General features: G+C 36.4%; 1 protein-coding gene across 1 annotated transcript in view; it reads left to right on the top strand.

The window, feature by feature from the left end:
- The window catches only part of LOC125240991 (glutamate receptor 1-like), a 129396-nt gene extending 114398 nt beyond the window's left edge, over positions 1-14998 (top strand). Inside the window, exons 12-17 of the mRNA XM_048149239.1 lie at positions 1974-2062; positions 5430-5586; positions 6142-6293; positions 10371-10485; positions 11402-11680; positions 14108-14998. Of these exons, the coding sequence (XP_048005196.1) occupies positions 1974-2062; positions 5430-5586; positions 6142-6293; positions 10371-10485; positions 11402-11680; positions 14108-14173 (858 nt within the window). The 3' untranslated portion in view covers positions 14174-14998. The remainder of the gene's footprint in view (positions 1-1973; positions 2063-5429; positions 5587-6141; positions 6294-10370; positions 10486-11401; positions 11681-14107) is intronic.
- Positions 14999-20320: the final 5322 nt, after the last annotated feature.

Raw genomic sequence — 20320 nt, forward strand, 5'->3', positions numbered from 1 at the left:
TTTTTGTAACGATTTTTTGTTGAAAAAGCACAGATAATTTAAATATGTGTCTAGAAATTATCATTACTCTAATAGTTAATTTATAGTATTTTATTCAACAGGCGTTTAAAGGAGGTCAAGAAATATGAGTGGCGTACTTTCCACGAGTATTTTGGAGTCAGTTAAACACCATTGCATATAATACTTTTACAACGACCATGCACTTAGTTTTTAATAGTTTTTTTAAATAATTCTCGCGAAATTCACACTGTTTCCTGTATTGCAAAGGTTTGCACTGTCAGCTCAGCTGCCCAAAGCCTTCCCGCGCACGCACGCAGTATCGTTAATGCAATGCGTTGCCATGATTACAGAACCAAACAATGCGTTTTCAGTTTTTTCGATACGCACAATCCTGTAAATGACGAATAACAGTTCGGGAGTAGAAAAATCATTAAAAGGTTTGATTAATAAATAATGTATTGATTCCTACATGACGACCGGTCTAGCGCAGTCGGTAGTGACCCTGCCTGCTACGCTGCGGTCCCGGGTTCGAATCCCGGTAAGGGCATTTATTTGTGTGATGAGCACAGATATTTGTTCCTGAGTCATGGATGTTTTCTATGTATATAAGTATTTATATATTATATATATCGTTGCCTAAGTACCCACAACACAAGCCTTCTTGAGCTTACCGTGGGTCTCAGTCAATCTGTGTAAGAATGTCCTATAATATTTATTATTATTTTATTATTTATACCTAATAACATAAGTGACCATGACTGATATGTTACTTAACACTTATAAAGTTAAAAATATGCATAGGTAGAGTATTTTACAATAAAAATTTATGTGCTTTAACATGTTTATTTAAGACTCATAGATATTTTTAAACAATTAGCAAAAGTGGGTTAAGTATCATAACACAGTCTTGAAAAAGTTTGACGTCGTCGAACAATTCGCAATAAAAGAAAAGGGCATTATTTCGTCAAATTGAAGTTTGTTTTGAAATTAAGCTACAATAATCACTACTACTGAACGTATTATAGCTGAAAAACACAACAATCTATATAAAAAACAATTTTTTTTAAGAGAAACACAAAAAAATGAGAAAAAATCTTTAGACGCCATTTTCTAAAAATGGTTGGCGTGTGGGTTGACACATTATTGCTTATCACCATCCATTTATTTTTATAATTTCTTTAAACAAAAATTTAATTTACCTACTCGTATGACTTCATGTCCATAATTTATCGTACTTGTTATTTGTTATGCTGCGTGCACGACTAGTGCTGCCAGCATTTTGTGGACTTTTCCATGTCAAATTATATCACCATTTAATTTTATATCACCAAAATTGTGTCATTTGGTGTCATATGCCAACGGCCACCGGGATTAATTATGTTGGACGTGTCCATAAGATGACATGTCAAATTATATCACCATATAATTTTATATCACCAAAATTGTGTCATGTGGTGTCATATGCCAACGGCCACCGGGATTAATTATGTTGGACGTGTCCATAAGATGACGTGTCATTTGTGATAATCAGCGACGCTCTGTCAGGCACGTTGCCAATACCTGATGCCTTCCCCATATTAAATAATATTGAGACATAATAAAGCATAAAGTATATACTGGAATAAGGTAAAGAGCGTAGATATTTTAGAAATTGATGATAATTGTCTCGGGGGTTTTCATTCAATTCGTATGTGGTCTTATATTAGCTAAGTTAAAAAAAACTACTGACTAAAATGACTAATGAATATTGGGTAGGTAAAGCAGAATGCGGCGAATTAGTAACATGACAGGAAACTAGTGGGACAAACCAAAAATGACACCTAATAAATAGCTTTATTAAAATGTCTGTTTACTTTTTACTTCAAAAAATCAGACCTCGATTTTTCATTGAGAAGAATCAAGCAATAGTTGAGATTGAGTTTATAATCTGAATCAAGTACCTACCTACTAATATGCACATTTATTTATTCTAGATTATCTTGCATAACGAATTCAGCATATGGAATTCGTTTTGGTTTTCACTTGGTTCATTCATGCAACAAGGCAGCGACGTGGTTCCTAAGTGCGTATACATTTGTATTACATTCATTAAAACTTATTTTTTAATTGTTTTAATTAGAATTTGTTCAAGTATTTGTTTACTCTCTTGGTGTTAGAAAAAACATAGTTAAGTAGGCGACTAGGAATGTTTTGAGATATTCTAAATTTGAAAAAAGAACGCATCTGAATTCTGAATGTAACAACACCTAATGGCCGCTGTACACACATGGCCAACAGTTCCACCAACCCCCTTGGCCATGTGTGTAGAGGGCTACTTGGCCGTAAGTTGGCAGTTGGCGCTTGCGCTTGCCGGCCAACCGATTCGTGTCGGTTTTTTGTCCACACATCAAAGGATCTTGGCGCCAATGGCCAACTGCGTTTACACGTTGGCGCTTCATTCAGTTGGTCGTCAGCCGTCAGAGAGGACGGTAGTGAAATATTTACGAAAATAATAAGTTTATCTATGTCAATAATAGTGTAGATTTTAGGAAATAAAATAACCTTGCAAATGTTTAATGTATTTCCTAAAAAAGATAAATGTTCTTATCATAATATTAAAAAAATTGTTAATATTTCAAATAATTTAATTTTACTACGGGGTTATTATTTTTTAATCAAATTTTTCTGTCAATGTCTATGATCTAGAATTTCCTAGACTTTTCCATTCCACGTCCATCTTTCATGAAGAGCCAATGCCAAGTGATTGGTTCGCCAATGTGTAAACAGCGGCTCTTATCTTGGCCAAGGGGTTTCACAAAGGGCTGGTGGAACCGTTGGCCATGTGTGTACAGGGGCCATAAAACATAATTTATTTATAATTCAAATAAAGAAAACCGATCGACCATAGATTTAGAAATAAAAAAATAACATTTGTTTTTTCACTCAAATCCGCGGGCTTTCTTCGTAGATGATGGATTTTAAACGAGAACATTTTCGTGCGATGATTTTCTACGATTACAAATTTGGATTGAATGAATGTCAGTGCAGAGGACGATTAGTTTCCGCATTTGGGGACTATGCAATGCACCATCGCGTGTAACAGTTTTTAGAGGGTTTTCTCAATTTAAACTCGGAATATTCTCCTCGATTGACGACGAAGGAAGTGGCCGGCCCGCGACTGCGGTGACTGAAGTAAACGTCCAAATTGTTATAAAAAATATTTAAAAAGACCAAAAAATGACTTATAAACAGATAGAAAAGGTTGTAAAGATTTCATCGCCAGCAATTAATGAAATTTTGCACAATCAAGTTGGAGTCAGGAAATTATGTTCTCAATGAGTGCCTCACTCGCTAACTACTGAACAAAATAATAGCTCGCGTGACATGGTGCAAAGAAATGCTCAGAAAATTTAATCACGGTGAAGGACGGTCAATTTATAACATTATTACAGGAGATAAAACTGGATATACCAATATGACCCACCAACAAAAATAAAAATAAATAAAAATAAAAATAAAAAGTCATTTATTGTCGCAAATAATTTTAAGGTACAATTACTTAAGTATTTATTTCTATCATGCAACTAAGAGTAAGCTACGCTATGATACAGTACAATCATGTCTATATTCTATATTAGCTATGATCACAACTTTGAGGACTAAAATAACTAAGTAACTACCAACAGTTAAATACTAGGTGCGACAATAGGCTCGAGACTCAGCTTGTGCCGCGAGTATAGTGACTGCACAGCGCTGTTTTTCAGCCCGTACCTATTTCTTTGAGTGTATGAAAAAAGAATTGCTATTTATCAGGGGTAATGACTTCAAACCCGCGTTAACATTTGAATAGCTGCTCACAGGAATTAAAATAACAATTTATAATAAGTACTAATAGCAATTTAAATTTTAAATTTTTGCCCATAAAGTTTTACATTGTGTGAATAGTACTAGTATTAGTATTAACCCTTAAATGCATGATTCTTCTTTTAATGAGAAATTAATGTATGTGATAGACAATTTTTTTTTAACACTAGGAAAAATTTTACTATAGTTAGAATGTACAAATATATGATGCATATACACATCACTATACTCGTACATTTAAGGGTCAAGTAATACATATTTAATAACAAAACGACAATCAACGATTTGGTTTCCCGATGATGAATCTTCAACGAAGGTTAAACGAGGACGAAGCGTCGGGAAGAAAATTATAGCCACATTTTTTCTGCAAGTGGTCATGTGGCTACAATTTCTTTAGATGACCAAAAAACTGTTAACGCTCAGTGGTATACTGAAGTATGTTTACCTAATGTGTTCTTAAACTAAATATGGTTTGAGAGGGCTGTTTTTGCACCATGGCAATGCTTCGCCACACGAGGCCATTTTAAATAAAGAATTTCTGAAGAGTACAGAAATTGAAGAATTATGCCATCCTCCGTATAGCCCAGATTTAGCACCGTGCGACTTCATCCTCTGCCCTAAAATCAAACTTGGGTTCCATGATACGCGACTCAATAGCCCTGAACATGCTCAGAATGCCTATATGCAGGCAGAAAATGTAAGCTCGACTTGGCGGGGGCACTGCCGTGCCCCCAGATAAAAAATATTTGAATAGGTAAATTGAATAATTTTTTTGTATCTCAAAACTTTCGTAGTGACCCAAGGTATTTCACGAGACTTGAAATATTAAAGCGCTCCTTCTAATATGGCTATTGTAACAGACGTGTACTTACCGCTGGGCCCGACAAGCTCTTGGCCGGTTTTATTGTTAATAATATAAGCCATATTATTTGTTGCATAAGTACTATTAAATTGCTTATCTGTATTTTCCGACTGCATTTTTCAGGTCTCCTTTAATAAACAACAGAGAATATTGATTAATATAATGAACACAAAAGTGCGTTGCTATATTTGAAGCACACTAAGTAATGCGGTCAATACAATAGGCATATCGGCGTTGCCAATAGAAGTTAGATTAAATTCCATGTCTTGTATTAAATCGTGCGTGGTTCAGATATAGAACACTATATTGTGTAAATTTGTACCTATACAATAGAACGCCTGAAGAGCGGAAAGTTCGATAATCACCTTATTATACGGGGACGTAATAACTTCGTCGGGATTTATTATGCCGATCTTTATAAAACTATCAAATCATCAAGGACACATTTAACCAAACGGAAAAGGAAGATTTTGATAAGTACTTTTATGTAGTTCCTGATTTAGGGTTTTGCACAGAAAAATTGAGGAAGATCACACAACATAGGTAGTCATTAATTCTCCTATCTCAAGGCCTGTCCCTATTAGTTAGATAATAATCTTCCGTTTAGCTGGCTCAGTTTGTGATAGGTTTAGAATTATAGTTTTCTTCCAACGTTTTATTGCACATTCACTCATAGATTCTGTTCACAAAAATGGGTAATATTAATAAAATTGTATTCTTGTAGATCACTCTCCGGTAGAATTGTTGGCACGGTATGGTGGTTCTTTGCTCTAATACTTGTCTGTTCATATACGGCAAACCTGGCTGCCTATCTCATAGTGGAGCGCTTATCCGAGCCAAGTCAGTCCATAGTCACGCCATCAGGGGTGCTGCAAACCGAAGTAAGAAACACGCTTTTTACAGCAGGTAACCTTCTTTAGTGTAAGTCCTCTGAGCAAGGCGAAGGTAAATTGTTTTGTCATTTTAGTTCTGCAGTCAAGACAAGACAACGCATTTATACAAACATATTCATTCAATGTGCCCAACCACAAGCACGTTAATTGATAGTGGACTTCTTAGGCACATTTTAACTTCATAAACCCTTTTGTATGTTTATGTGTTGTGGATCATAAAACCGATTCAATTATTTTTTCGGTTGGTGACAAAGGTAGTTTGTACTTGTATTGTACAATTTTAATTGGTTAAGGCTCCTTCATCTAAATATTTTCTGTTTATAATACGTCACTTTCATAAATATAACGTAGCTCTCTACTAGAAAGGTCTACTAGATCACTTTATTGGAGGTAGCCTCGAAAATACAAATGATATTTTTTTTAATAATAACTAAACGAAAACTAAAGACAGTTTTTAGTAATTAATGAAATTAACATAATCATGCAACTTACAATATTTTAATCATTCAATTTGCAATGTTTAAGAATTCAATGTATTTTCAGCAGAATGGTATAGACGGAACAGTTTTGAATGAGGATCTTGCCCAGTACTCATTTGAAAAAGAAGGGCAACTTGTATGCGGTTCCATCAATCGCGCATGTCGCTACAAACATGTCAACTTCGCCATTGCTACTGCCAAGGGATCGCCTTTAAGGTATAGTATCTGGATATTTATTAAAAAAAACTATCTACAGTGCCTAAATTGCCTAATAATCAAATGCAAATTTTTGTAACACAATATGTAGGTATACCTAGTTAATAAGATTGTATGAACGCTTTGTTCTTAAAACTAGAGATTGCACAGTGGCAGTGATTGTGCAGTGCTAGATTGCGCATTGGACAGTGGTTTGGCCGAATGCCGGATATTCGGCCGACGCTACCACTAGGTATCTCTTATCCGGCCGATAAGTCTTACCTAAATGGAGTAAATACGATGACGCGCGGACGCGATAGGCGGTTGCAACGTGTTCCTAGCTGTTGGCAACTAAGCATGTTATAAACAATTTTTGATAGAAAACTAATTTAATTTGCACTTTTTTTACTTTCTTCTGTTTATGTTACTGTATAAACCCGAGGTATCTGTTATCCGGCCGCCGAAAAACCAGCATAAAGTTCCTACCTGAAAGAAAGTAAATACGAATGCACGCGGGCGCGGTTGAGAATAATATGATAATTTATTTCCTCAAAGCTAGGACTGAAAGTGAAACGAAGCGTGTTATATATTTTAGGTATTTTAAAACCAACTTTACTATGACTAACCACTTAATTTATACTTTTATCTGACTATTACGCTCTCTATCCGCTTAATCCGAGATAACCAAGCGCCACTAACTTAATTTAAATAAACTACCAGCTCCGTACATAACACTAACTTTACCCGCGTGGAAAATGAAAGTAATTGCGAGTGTGCGCACCTCGAAACTCTGCGCTAACTATCTATGCTTCAGCCTGATTTCCACAGCATGGTTGCGGATAAAAGGGAGCACTCAAGCATGCTATGCTCGCGGTGAAAGTGACGTCAAATATAATATCTATTGGAGTTGGTGGTCGATGTCGTTGGAGCGGTAAAGTACGGCTTACGGGCTAAATAGGTACGGCTAGACACACATTATTTCAAAGTGAATAAAATAGGAACAAGAAGGTTTATTAAATAAAATAATTGGTACAAACACAAAAAGTTCAAAGTTAAAAATATAGTACATTAGGTACGATAAAAGTGCGGAAAAAAGGAAGTCCGAAACGAGTGGCGATAAATTAAAAGGGAGTGTTTTAAACCGACATGAGCCCCGAATTTCTTTTTCGCACGTGTATCATACGATGTTTTTCAATACAGATACCCCTCTGAAGTTACGAACTAACAAATCGTCACTAATTTTAAAAAATCTCGTATCTCACGCTGTTCCTCAAAGTTAAAACGCAGTAAGTCTATATGCATTCCATACATACTTACTACAATTTTCTTTTCATTGACAGACGAAGATACAAGTTTTTTTAAAGTAGTGACGAAATAATGACCCACTCGCTACGCTCGCGGTTCAATATTGGAATCTTTCGCTTGCTCGGGTATCAATATTGGCACGTGCGGTTAAACAACTACTTTGCCCCCTTGTAAAACAAATAACTATTGTTTAGTAGGTACAGGTTGATTAAAAATAAGCCTAAGTAGCTAGGTACATAGTATCTATGTATAAATTGTATAATATTTACTCGCAAGTCAATCAAATACAAAAACATATTCAATATATTCATATTGATTAACTAGTTAGGTTTTACTCGTCGTCGGGTAAAAATACCACGTGTCGTTGTCATTCATAGTTCATTAATTTATTCAATTATTCAAATTGATTTTTGGTTACAATTGTTAACGAAATAATAGAATCCCGATACATAAAAAGAGGGTTTTACGATCCGAGTTTACAATTTTACTGCAATCCGTGTAAAACTACTATTCAGTGTAATAGGTATTGGCTATGCAGAATTGTGTTAAAATGTAATTGGACCCCTTCCATAAAAAATGCTGTGAAGTTGAAAAACGTAAGCATAGTTTTACTTGCCTTGCACACTATTAAATCGACTTTGAGTATTTGAAGTACTTTGTACATGAAAATCAAATTATTTTAGTAACCCTACCTATGTGCAAGTATCAAGGAGATTTCAATTACAACACGTTGATGATACCATAACGACAAACTAGGGCCTACTCTGAAAACTAATAGCTGTTTCATGTAAAGCTGACTTCATCTTTTCTCTAAGAAATGCTCGAGGTATTTTCGCTGAAACTTTACAGCGAAATGAGGTTTGAGCAACATTTCAAGCTATATAAAGTAAACTCATTTGCAGTGTAATAACTAGACTAGACCTAGTCCGTTGGGAAAAAAGAGGTGCAAGTTACTATGCGATGGCTTACTTGATTATATGATGAACATTTCACTATAATTAATGTGGCGTCTGCAGTGAATAGAAATGTCATTTTATATTCTCTTAATAAGTCAATAATTCGTAAGTTCTATTGTTTGTATCTTTCTGTGTACTGCATTTTGAAATTATGCAATTTAGTTTGCTTGATTCTGGAGGCGACCGTAAAGTCGTTTAATAGCAACCAATTAAAAATAGGGAAATATAAAAAGTAAGAAAGAAGTTTGTGTTGAACTTGCTAACTCCACCGCTACGGGCAACAGATAGGTTTTCAACTGTAAGTCTGAAATTCATTAATAATTTATCAAACACGTTCGAGAAATTTCAGTGTTTTTCGTAAAAACAGTCACTAGTTACGATAAATATACACAGATGTAGGAACCATCCTTTGATGCATTTTGTCTCAACCCGAGGGAAGGCCTCAGGCATAAGATATTACGGCTACTCAGTTGAATACCGGGCTGATTGGGAATCCGGCCGGACCCGATTTTGTATAAAAGATCATGTTTTTTTGCGAGGGAGATTCGATAATATTGCATCTTAGTTAATAAACTTTTAGCAAGTAAAATGGGATTTCACGAACACATATTACTAAGGACAGACGCAAACTTCGCAGTAAATTTTCAGTGCAGGAAATCTCCCAGTTCACACTATCTGGCTGAAATCTCGCTTCTGCGCGGTAATTCCCAGTTGAATACTGAAAACTCGTAAATTTACATGGGTCTCCCGTCAGTGGGGTACTACTCTCTACATATCGAATTTATATCCACCTACTGTTCCGTTTTTACGGAACGTGCGGCAAGCACGTGATTTTTAACGACAGACTAAAAATTTACATTTTATACAACACGTACGGTTTATAGCGCTGTAGAGAAAGACACTTTAGTGTGGGATTTGAGATGATTTTGCAGAGCGTTACAGAAATAAAATTTGGTAGTACAGTCGAGTTCATAAATATGTGTACATTTCGTCACCTTAACTCGTTCCAATAAGGTGAAAAGTGTACACATATTTATGAACTCGACTGTACCCATATCTAATAGGTGTTAAGCTAATTTAACCCCCGACACAAAAACGACGGGCTATTATTTAGTTTGACGTGTCTGTCTGTCAGTATGTTTGTCTGTATGTGTCTGTCTATGACATTGTAGCTCCCGAACGGATGAACCGATTTAGTTATTTTTTTTGTTTGAAAGCTGAATTAGTCGGGAGTGTTCTTAGCCATGTTTCATGAAAATCGGTCCACTATGTAATAAAAAACGTAAAATTTTAATTTTGTGGTTATTAAAGGCAGTGGTTTGGTAACTGTATGCATGATAATAGGTAATGTTTACCAAACCATATCGTTCATTCTATTTCTTATGGGAATAAAGATAATTTTTTTTTTTTCATAAATGGGTATGATCTTAATGAATATGTTTGACTTTAGGGTTACCTATTTGATATCAGTTGCAAAAGTGCATGGCGAATTTATCAATGAATTCATTCATAATAAAATTTCTCCATGCAATTTTGCAGCTCACTGTCTGCCTCACTGCCTCAGCTGCTGCATGAGAGGTTCCCTGCAGTGATGCTACATATTCTAAACATACAGTCATATTTCTATCTTTAAGAAATCGATACTTTCATCGAAGTTCATCGCTCGATAGTGGGCTTAACAAAGTACGATTGATTGTAAAACCTATCTTGGAGATATTTTACGAGGGTTGCACCGTAAAATGATATATTAGTCTACTGTAGGCAACTTAACGTTAAAATTAATAGGTAACATTTCTTAATCACGCACAGGAAACATATCTTTTTTTAATCATTTTAGGGAGGTGATAAATCTTGCCATAGTCGAAATGAAATCGACGGGAGTTATATCAAAACTGTGGCGTAAATGGGTACTCGAGACCAGAAAATCGGACTGTGACGACGGAAAGGACGAGGTAAGAGGGTATAATTAATCGAGTTATACGTTTAATCGATCGATAAAACGTTACAGTGCTTTGTGTTAGGTATCATGTTGCCATTTTAGTAGAACGATGTAAACTGAAAAATGTTTTTTGACCATCATTTAGTTATGTAGGTATTTAAATGCATGTGATTTGTATATCATAACTTTTTAAGATTTTTTTATCACTGCAATCGTAATTCGATGAAATATATTATATTCCTTGTATAAGCCGGCTGCAATGCCAACGGCAGGGTAATTTAGCCACTTCAGAGTGCTTTATCGATATTCATCGCGCTAGCAATGATATACAGTTCCGATTAAGCTTTTACGTTCAACAGCCTGTTAATTTTCTCCCGTTGGTACGAGAACTGTTACGAGTTACTAGCTGCGTTGAACATTTCCAGCGTCCAAGTTTGTCATTCAACGGTGCTGGACGCTGCGATTGAGCTTTGAATGAGAGTCGTTATAAATACTATTACACATTTAACGGGTTTGCATTTGCTCAGTTAAACATATTTTTGTTACTTACTTTGAGAGATACATGATTTGATTTTAACTTTTGCGCTGATTCAATCAAAGTTGATGATAATGTCTGATATGAAGTCAACTTTATTTGACGTTACTTCAAAATAATGTTTATTTTTGCTAATATTCGACTTATTTGTATTAAAGTTAGAATTGGAATTGCCAAACCTTTTATGTAGACGCATTTAGATTTTGCACTGTGTATATTATGGACCCAAGGTGCAACGTATAAATTTACACAACAGTCTCCACTATCACACGTTTAGGTTTATTAAGCTTGCTAGGAAAATAAGATATTCGAGTACATTTACTAAATATATTGAAGTTGATTGATGCCTCTAGAATTTGAAATGAGTTTAAGTTTGAGCATCTCTGGTTTACAGGAAACAAGTATTACGGAAATGACGCTTAGTCAAGTAGCCGGAATATTCTACGTGCTGGTGGGTGGTCTGGCGCTGGCGCTGGGAGTGGCCCTGCTGGAGTTCTGCCAGCACGGGCGCGCGGAGGCTGCGCGCGCCAACGTGCCGCTGCGCGCCGCGCTGTCCGCCAAGGCGCGCCTCGCCTCGCGCGCCGACCACAAGCCCTCGCATGCTCACACACACTCCCGGCAGATGCAGCGCGACCACGAACGACTTGGGTGGAATGGCGCCGCTTTCGCAGGGGTTAGTATTATTAACGGACACTTTTTAACAAAAAAATCGATTACAAAGCAACGTTTATATTAACAATATTACTCGTTTGGTGACGTATTAAATTTACGACCCCTTTCCTCCCGTGGATCTCTTAGACGTCGACTGATTGTGAAATGCAATAAGTATGAGTACAAAATGAGGAGGCACATTGAAAAGTTAGGACCTATGCCGCCATTTATCTCGCCTTTTTCATAGACAAAGATTTAAGGCCGGTTGCATCAAACCGTCCGTCACCGTTAGACCGTTTTCACATTATCCGATCCGATATCGGATGTCGGAAGGATTTCAATAGAAAAAATCCAAGATGGCGCCTGTAATGTATGGGATATCGGTCCGACATCCGATATCGGATCGGATAATGTGAAAACGCACTTAAAGCGTTCGTAAAATTTTATTGTATGGGAAATTCCATAGACGTCTGCTGCGTGACGACGATGTGTCTATCAAATGTGGTTGGTGCAACTGGGGCTAGTTGCTGAATTGGTATTTAACTGTCATAGATACTTGTTGCATAAGAAAATTGAATGAATTAAATTAATTAAATCACCAATTGAATTAATTAAATTTCCACACGTCAAGTGTCAAGCTGATCTTAAAATATGAAATCTGTGTTCATTTATAAATATTGATACGATTTACAATAATCATTATCGTTCTTATTACGTTTAGTCCAATGACTTTCTCCTGGGGAGGGACATTTTGAGACATGTTCATCGGAAGATATATTAAAAGTTCGTAACTTTAAAGTAAGTTTGTATTGCCGCCCCCCATAGATCAATGACCTTTGCCTTAATGAGCGTTCCTGTTGGCATAGCCGAGGTCACAATCGATTACGCTCCGTAGCGAACTAAATGCAACTGTCGTGTCGCGCGGTGATATGGAAGCGTGCGCGGATACAGGATCCAGGGCGTGGAGGGCGGGGGGGGGGGGTCCTGACTGGAGCCCAGCACAGGGCACAAACGCTCACGAAACGAACGCTAGTAGATATCTATCTCTATCGCTCTTGCATATTGGCGCGACAGAGCCAGACTAGCTTTCGCGGCGTTTCGTTTTCGTTTTGCGTCGGAGAAATGTCATTCGGCTACGGGGCCAGGTTGACCATACAAAATTGACTACGTGACTCCCTGGGCTAGGCACACTCATTGACCACGTGACCCCCCTCCCCCCCCCTGGGTACAAAGCTGGATTCGCCCTTGTGTGGAAGAGTGATAGAGATATATGTAAGCGTTTCGTTATCAATGCGCAATATATTGTGACCTCGGCTAGATACCCTGGATGCCCGTGACAATAAAAATTATATTGGGATGTATATCCTAAAACAACTCACGCATGATATCACTCCATGTTTCCTGTGGATCTGTAGATGTATTGCGTCAATGTATATTTTAATAATATTGAGTGGTTGGTACGTAATTTTATGCATTAATAAATTCTGAAATGCACGCGGAACTGCAAACAGACACAGTGCGCACATGACACATGCATCTCCTTATTATTTTTCTGCACTCGAATTATAGCAGACTAACCGAGCACAGAGTCTTGTGTGTTAATTTTATTATGGCGGATCTACGACCACAGGTTGTTTATTATAACAATGGAAAGCCGTTTATTCATTCTAAAAACGGTCTGCATACTCGTATTCAACATACCGTAGAAGACTAAGTACCTACATAGACCTACTATTCACTTCATTGGACTCTTTTCATTTAAAAAAAGAGTTTTTCTGCGGTTAGGTAAAAAATATTGCGTCTTTTTTCGGTAAACAAAGAGGCAGACGTCGTTTACCTTTCTTCGTAGGAAATATATAAGATGTTGAGAATTTTAAGCACACAAGAACATAACAGGCCAATATTAGTTGAGTATTTCGTTTTAAATGTTTACCTAACACTCAAGCGGTTTGTTTACTATATCTGCCTTTCGTGGAAATTCATTCCGGGCCAGAGCTCATAGAGCCTACAGAAGCCCTCACGTTAACCGATAATCGCCGGTAATAGTGTGTTGTTTCTCGCATTAAAGGGTTTATTTGTACTCCAATAATGACTATTAAGAATCAAGAGACCTATTTTTTTAACACACGTTACTCCCTTCCGTACCAACCTAATTTAATTGCAAGTAACTTGTCTTAATATTCTTGGTTGTATTCATGTGTTTTCCGCATCATAAACAATATTTCCAGCCACCAATGTGAATTTCTTCAGCATGAATCTTCAGCATAAAACAAAGCATTTATGGGTGGTTTGCAATGCCTACAATTTATATGTAAGATGGAGCAAAACTGTGTTGTGCTGTGTTTGTTTCACTTTGTTTAGCCTTTAGTTTCGTACACCTACATCTTTTTGTAGAACTGACAAACATTGTTTTTTAATCATTAATTGTTGTGTGTTGTTGTACTTCCAGTACTTCGCGGCGGGTACGCAAATCGCTCAGGACGACGCCGTGCACGCCAGCTTCACGCACGTCTGATCCGCGGAGAAGGGCGGCGCCAACGTGCGCCGCTCTTCGCTCACCAAGCCCGCCAACGCCGTCGACCTCTATCAGTTATAAGCTCAACCGGCTCAGAGTCCATAATGCAGTTTTAGCGTGTCTCAAATATAACACTGTTGCTATAGCACTCAGCACCTTGTACGCAGCTGTAAGGGCAGAAGCTGAACTTGTAGTGCCAACTACATAGGTCGAATCGAAGTTACCTCTTTCATTACTATGGCTATATTTATTGTCAAAGCTGTCAAAATGGTGTTATCGATATATGGTAACGGTTTAGGTACTCAAATATTTCGGAGCAGCATTAAATTTCAATATTATGTTCGTTACGATAGACGAGGCCTATAAGCCAGGAGTACTGTGCTGGGTAGGAATTCGCCAATGAGCAGATTTTGTCAAATTGCCAATGAACTCAGTGATGTTTTTGATATACACTCTGACCCACCTAGTAAATTACGCAGGTCAATTAAAAAACTGACCGTTTTCAAGTAACTACAGTTGTTAGCAATGCACTCTAGATATAACTTTTTATTCTATTTTTTCTTCTCCTGTATATTTAAGATTTTGCCCTAAGTTGAAGTATGTTCTATATTACTTTCAGCAGTATTGTGTAAGCCTTAATTGTTACCTACCCTCGTTGTTACTTTCTAAATTACATGAGGTATTTGCATGTGGAGTTTGCCTGTAAGTGATTATTACACTTTTCTAGAATATTGCGCATGTGAGTTTATGTAAAGCATTGGTGTAAATAATTATTGGTAAACCTTGAATAAACCAAAAAAAATAAATAATAATAATATCGGGACATATAATTCGTCACATATTTAGGACCAGAGACTTTTTAATAAGTTCGTTACATAAAATCAGGTAATGATATCGGTACGAACATATCGTCAATGGTATCTAAACAGTCAAAATGAGCATAAATATCGGAACATTTAAGGAAAATGTACTTTAAGTCTGTGTAATACAATTTAAAATTGGACCCATGAAAATAAGGTTTCGGACAAGCATTAATACTATGTTATCAATAATTTAAATTTAGAACGAAATGGTTTGTAGTGTCATTCACCGAAAAGAGTGTGGAATTGTCATAGTGACAAATATATATAATTGATGATGATGATAGTCCTTTGACTATTAAAGCACAAAGTTGTGAGTTCAAATCTGATGGAAGTAAGTGAAATATTTTTTTTTTGCTTTTTATGGATAAAAACAGCATTATTTTTATACTCCCTATTCTATTCTACCTAGAGAAGAAAAGTTACTTTCAAGTTTTCAGTAGGTAGGTATAATAGTAGTAGTATAATAGTTACGAGTACTACAACAAAAGAAAAATACAACTGATTAAATTACAAAGAAAAAATATTACAATAGCAAACTTATTGTTGTTGATACTTCAAATGATTAGTATAGGTAGGTATCTACGAGTCGAGTATCACGATTGAGTTGTGGATCAAGTCTAGAACCTACTTGGTGATCATCTTTCACGTGCGAACTCTTTTAACGCTTGTAGTTATATTTATTTTGGATTATTCATGTTTTTCATTTTCTTGACGTTGCCAACTTCCTGCAATTGTTATCTTCGTACTATTTTATCAATAATAGACTGCGAAAATATAACATTTTTCTACTCCAGCACTCAAATCTGCCAATTAGATTATTGTCAGCGGTATCCAAATTAAGTTCATTTGAGTAACGATAAGAAAGTCTATTTGTCTATAGGTTCATATGATTACTGCTAGCAGTAATCATATGAATATAGGAGTTCTGTTATTTTTTTTTAAAACACAACTTTCAATTTATCAGGTATGTTTTCATTTGTAACTTTTAATAAATAATATGATGTTAAGGTTCATAATTTAAATCAAGATGAAAAAATAAACTAAAATGCGTTTTACATATTAGATATTGCAAAACAAAGGTAAAAATCATAAGTTTATCAAATAATTTTACATTCGACATTTAAATATTCTTGAACGCAACCACATTTTTCGTAATTGAAAACCGGCTTATTTTCTATTTCTCTTGTCTATGGCATGTTTGACATTTGTAAACTTTTGACGAAACTTTTTGAACTAAGTATTTTAGTGTTGTGTAGTTTATTTTAATTCGACGTTATTGTGCAAAAACTTAAGTATGTAATTATAAGTGAGTCTGGTGAACTATGTACTTCCGAAGAAATCAAGGCTATGGCGATCAAAGTGACTGACAATTCGTTACCTGAAAAATCGGATAAAGCGCACCAAAAATGTTACGATTGTTTTGAAATGGTAATTGCAAAAAAAATGTTTCAACTTTCTCTGAAACCGCGTTGTTGGCATATTTTGAAGAATTGTGCAACAAGTTCTCGCCATCAACATTGTGGACAGAATATAAGAGTTAAGATCCACACAGGTATTCCTTATATGAAGTAGGTAAGCAACCTATTTTATTATTCTCGAATAGGTATTTATTTGGCTGTCGTAGAAAAAGTATAGTATACAATCGTAACATTATGAAGGCTATAAAAAATTTAATTTAATGTTAATTAGTAAATTTAATTTAATGTAATTTAATTATAAGTTTTAATTTAATTTATTTATAATATAATATAGTATGGAATCAACCTGTATGAGCAATAATTGGCTTGAAATAAATGAATTTTATTTTATTTATTTAAAGTCTCGTATCTTACTTAGGCCACTCGGCAAGCCTCGTGACCTAACCGCGGTACTCAACTTTTATAGCCTTCATAACGTTACCGTTATATAATATACTATTAATTGTTCGATGTAAAGAATATTCGATGAAATGAAAATAAGCGAAACGTTGACCTTGAACTGAAATTCGATTAAAAGTTTGTCGATATTTCAAGGGTAAACCACAGAATTTAAATGCAAAGGTTATTACGATAATAGTTTAATAAATTAAAAATTTTCTTTTAGAGAAACACCGTGTATCGATGGCTGGAGAGATGGCAGGTAGAGGGAACATTGGCTAATCACGTATCTTTTGGACGTCCGCGTTCTACGACACGGGGTCAGGACACTCAGGACACGAATATCAGAAATCAAGCTCCTGAAGAAAGATTCATAAATACTACCCAGTTCGCAAATCAGTATCAAGTATCGAGCAGTACCATACGACGGCGTCTAAAAGAGGGGGGTTTACAAAATAGAGTGCCAGCAAGGAAATCGGCACTAACTGACAGACACAAAGAGCACAGGTTGGAATTCGCAGCTCGGTATTTTAATCGAAATTTTGATAAAGTCATTTTTATGGACGTAAAGGTGTTCTGTTCAGCAGACAATGGCAGAATGAGTTTGAGGAGACCAGACAACACGCGTTATATGGAGCAAAATGTAGTACCTAATCGCCAGAGTGGGCGTATTACAATTGGATTTTGGGGCTGGATGTCTAAAGATGGCCCAGGGGAGCTTGTAGAAATTACGGGTCGTATGAATGCGGTGCATTACAAAGAAATACTTGAGGAGTCGTTTTTGCCTACAGCCCAAGTATTTTACCCCAACGAGCATATAACATTCATGCAGGACAACAGCTCTGTGCATAATGCTCGTTTGGTTCAGGAATGGATTCATGACCAAAGAGATGTGCTGACTCGCATAAAAATGCCTGCAGAGAGCCCCGATCTCAACCCCATAGAAAACCTATAGGGTAAAATGGTGCAAGAGTGGGACGGAAACCAGTGTCGCACCAAAGATGCTTTAAGACGCCACGCTATCAACGTTTGGGAGTCTTTTAGAGGACGAAACGTGTGTGGTCGGCTCAATGCGAAGTCGATTGCAAGCGGTATTAAACGCCGAGGGAAGTTACACAAAGTACTAACATTCTCACAGGCTAAGGAAAATTTGAGTTTTATTTAGTTTACGGGTAGTGAAGTAAAGGTTTGTGTTTGAATCTTAAAATAAAAAGTATTTTGCACTAAATCAGATTTTTATTTACCTTACTCATATAAAAATATAAATACAGTTTTCGAGAATGCTGCTTGAAATTATCTCATGTGCCTAAGGCGGCCTTTACAACTGTAAGTTTTTCATACGTAAGTAGGGACGCAAATATATGCTAGAATAGTATAGCGGTATTCTACTATTTGCCTCTCATTCGTACCTATAGCAGCGTCTCTATTACTTACGTAAGTTTTTACAGGTGCAAATCCGGCCTAAGAAACTCACTTGCTCACCTATAAAATAGTCGTCAAAATCATCCTTGACATTGACAAGTCAATGGCTACGTGCACGACAATTACGCCCACTACCATGTGAACCTGAAGTGGAAAATGTCAGAAAATGACATGTAAACAAACATTATATTTTAACGATTTTTCGTTAATTTTAAATAAATCGAATAACAAGAGCTACTTTTTCAAGTATAATTTAGGTAGATAGATTATAAAGACATGGATATAATACCAAAAATCAGTTTCCAAAGCATTACTCACGGTATAAACTTCCAACCCCAGACTACAGAAAGAGTCAATAAATTGGTGCTGGCAGGGCATATAAGGAATCTTGAAGAACATAGGAGTAATGGTACAAGTTCTTCGAGCTAGTGATATGGTATTCGCTAAACCTCCGTCCCTTTAATGCCATATAAAACAAATCTAAACGTAAGTACCTACTCATGTCCGCGGCCGCAGAAATATCCGACACGGGGCTATTCCCAGGCTAGGCCTGAATCTTTAAGCATAATCTTTTACGGTAGGACAAATACTAACAGACTATTGAACAATATTAGGTAAACAAAGCTTAAATATAATTTATTATAATGTTTTGTTTTGACATGTCATTTACGTTTTATCTTCACCGTAGCTATCCATTTTGTTCTTTGATCCTATTTCCAGTGTGCTCTAAGAAACGCATAGAACGTGCAACGACTATTTATGCCATTATTTGTACAATTAACAACGAAACAACATTGATGCCCCATATCAAACATTACACATTGTATTATATTGTATGAGTTTTGATAGATGACAACCACAATCAGTGTCGATTTTGACCACCGCAAGCACTGCGATCGCTTTGCTTACCCCCTCCATGCACTTCGCACGAAGCCAATAGGTAGTAACGAATTCAAATGTGTACTATGTGGCACAGATTTATATTATAATTTTCCATAAATGTTCCGATATTTATGATCATTTTGACTGCCTAGATACCATTGACGATATGTTCGTTCCGATATCATTATCTAATTGTATGTAACGAACTTATTAAAAAGTCTCTGATCCTAAATTTGTGACGAATTACATGTCCCGATATTACAGGCCTCATCTATCGTAACGAACATATTGAAATTTAATGCTGCTCCGAAATATAATTAATAATATCTGATGGCGACTGTATCACTCTCAGTGCTAATCGTGGATCGTAGTCTCTCTGAAATCTTCAGTTACAGGTAGTGCATATGCCACCTTATTTTCTCTGAAACGATCGTATTGTTCATGCTTTTTTAGTCAACTCCGGTAATTTTATATGCCTGATATTTGCATTACCTCAGCCACACTATTTACTTAAGTCATTCAAACTTGTAAAATTTACTGAATCAGAAATATTACAATGTAAACCATTTTTTTTTATATTCCCCTGTTTGCTCATGAATAATGAAAATGCCTAGGAGTACCTTATTATATTGGAATATTTCATGACCAAAATGGCGTTGCAAAGTAACAAATACTGATCATAGATGTGGCTCAGCCACAGACGCAGACGTCAATCATGAGGTATTTTCAATATTTATAATACATTAGCTGAGGTTTTGGTCGTTTACTGTAGTCAAATAGAAACACATATAGTTTCTTTAGGTAGGTATCACGTCCGTTTGTCTGCCTGTCCGTCCAAAAGTTTACTCCGTGGTCTCTAGTGTTAGTAGGACGGCGCAATACGGCAAGGGTAATCCTAATCAAGCATGCCGACTAACTCTCATGTAGATAATTATATGGTAGGTATATCAAAGAAAATGTCAATATCTCCTGGGTGGCTAGCCGAATGGCACAATCGCTCACGAAACGAAGCGCTAGTATCGCGCTTGCGTATTGGCGCGACAGAGCCAGCGGCGTATCGCTTTCGTTTGGCGTCGGACACAGACCAACCCCTATAGACATCTATTACAAGACGACTCGCGGTC

Source organism: Leguminivora glycinivorella, chromosome Z, assembly GCF_023078275.1.
Source record: "Leguminivora glycinivorella isolate SPB_JAAS2020 chromosome Z, LegGlyc_1.1, whole genome shotgun sequence".
NCBI classification, from domain to species: Eukaryota; Metazoa; Arthropoda; class Insecta; order Lepidoptera; family Tortricidae; genus Leguminivora; species Leguminivora glycinivorella.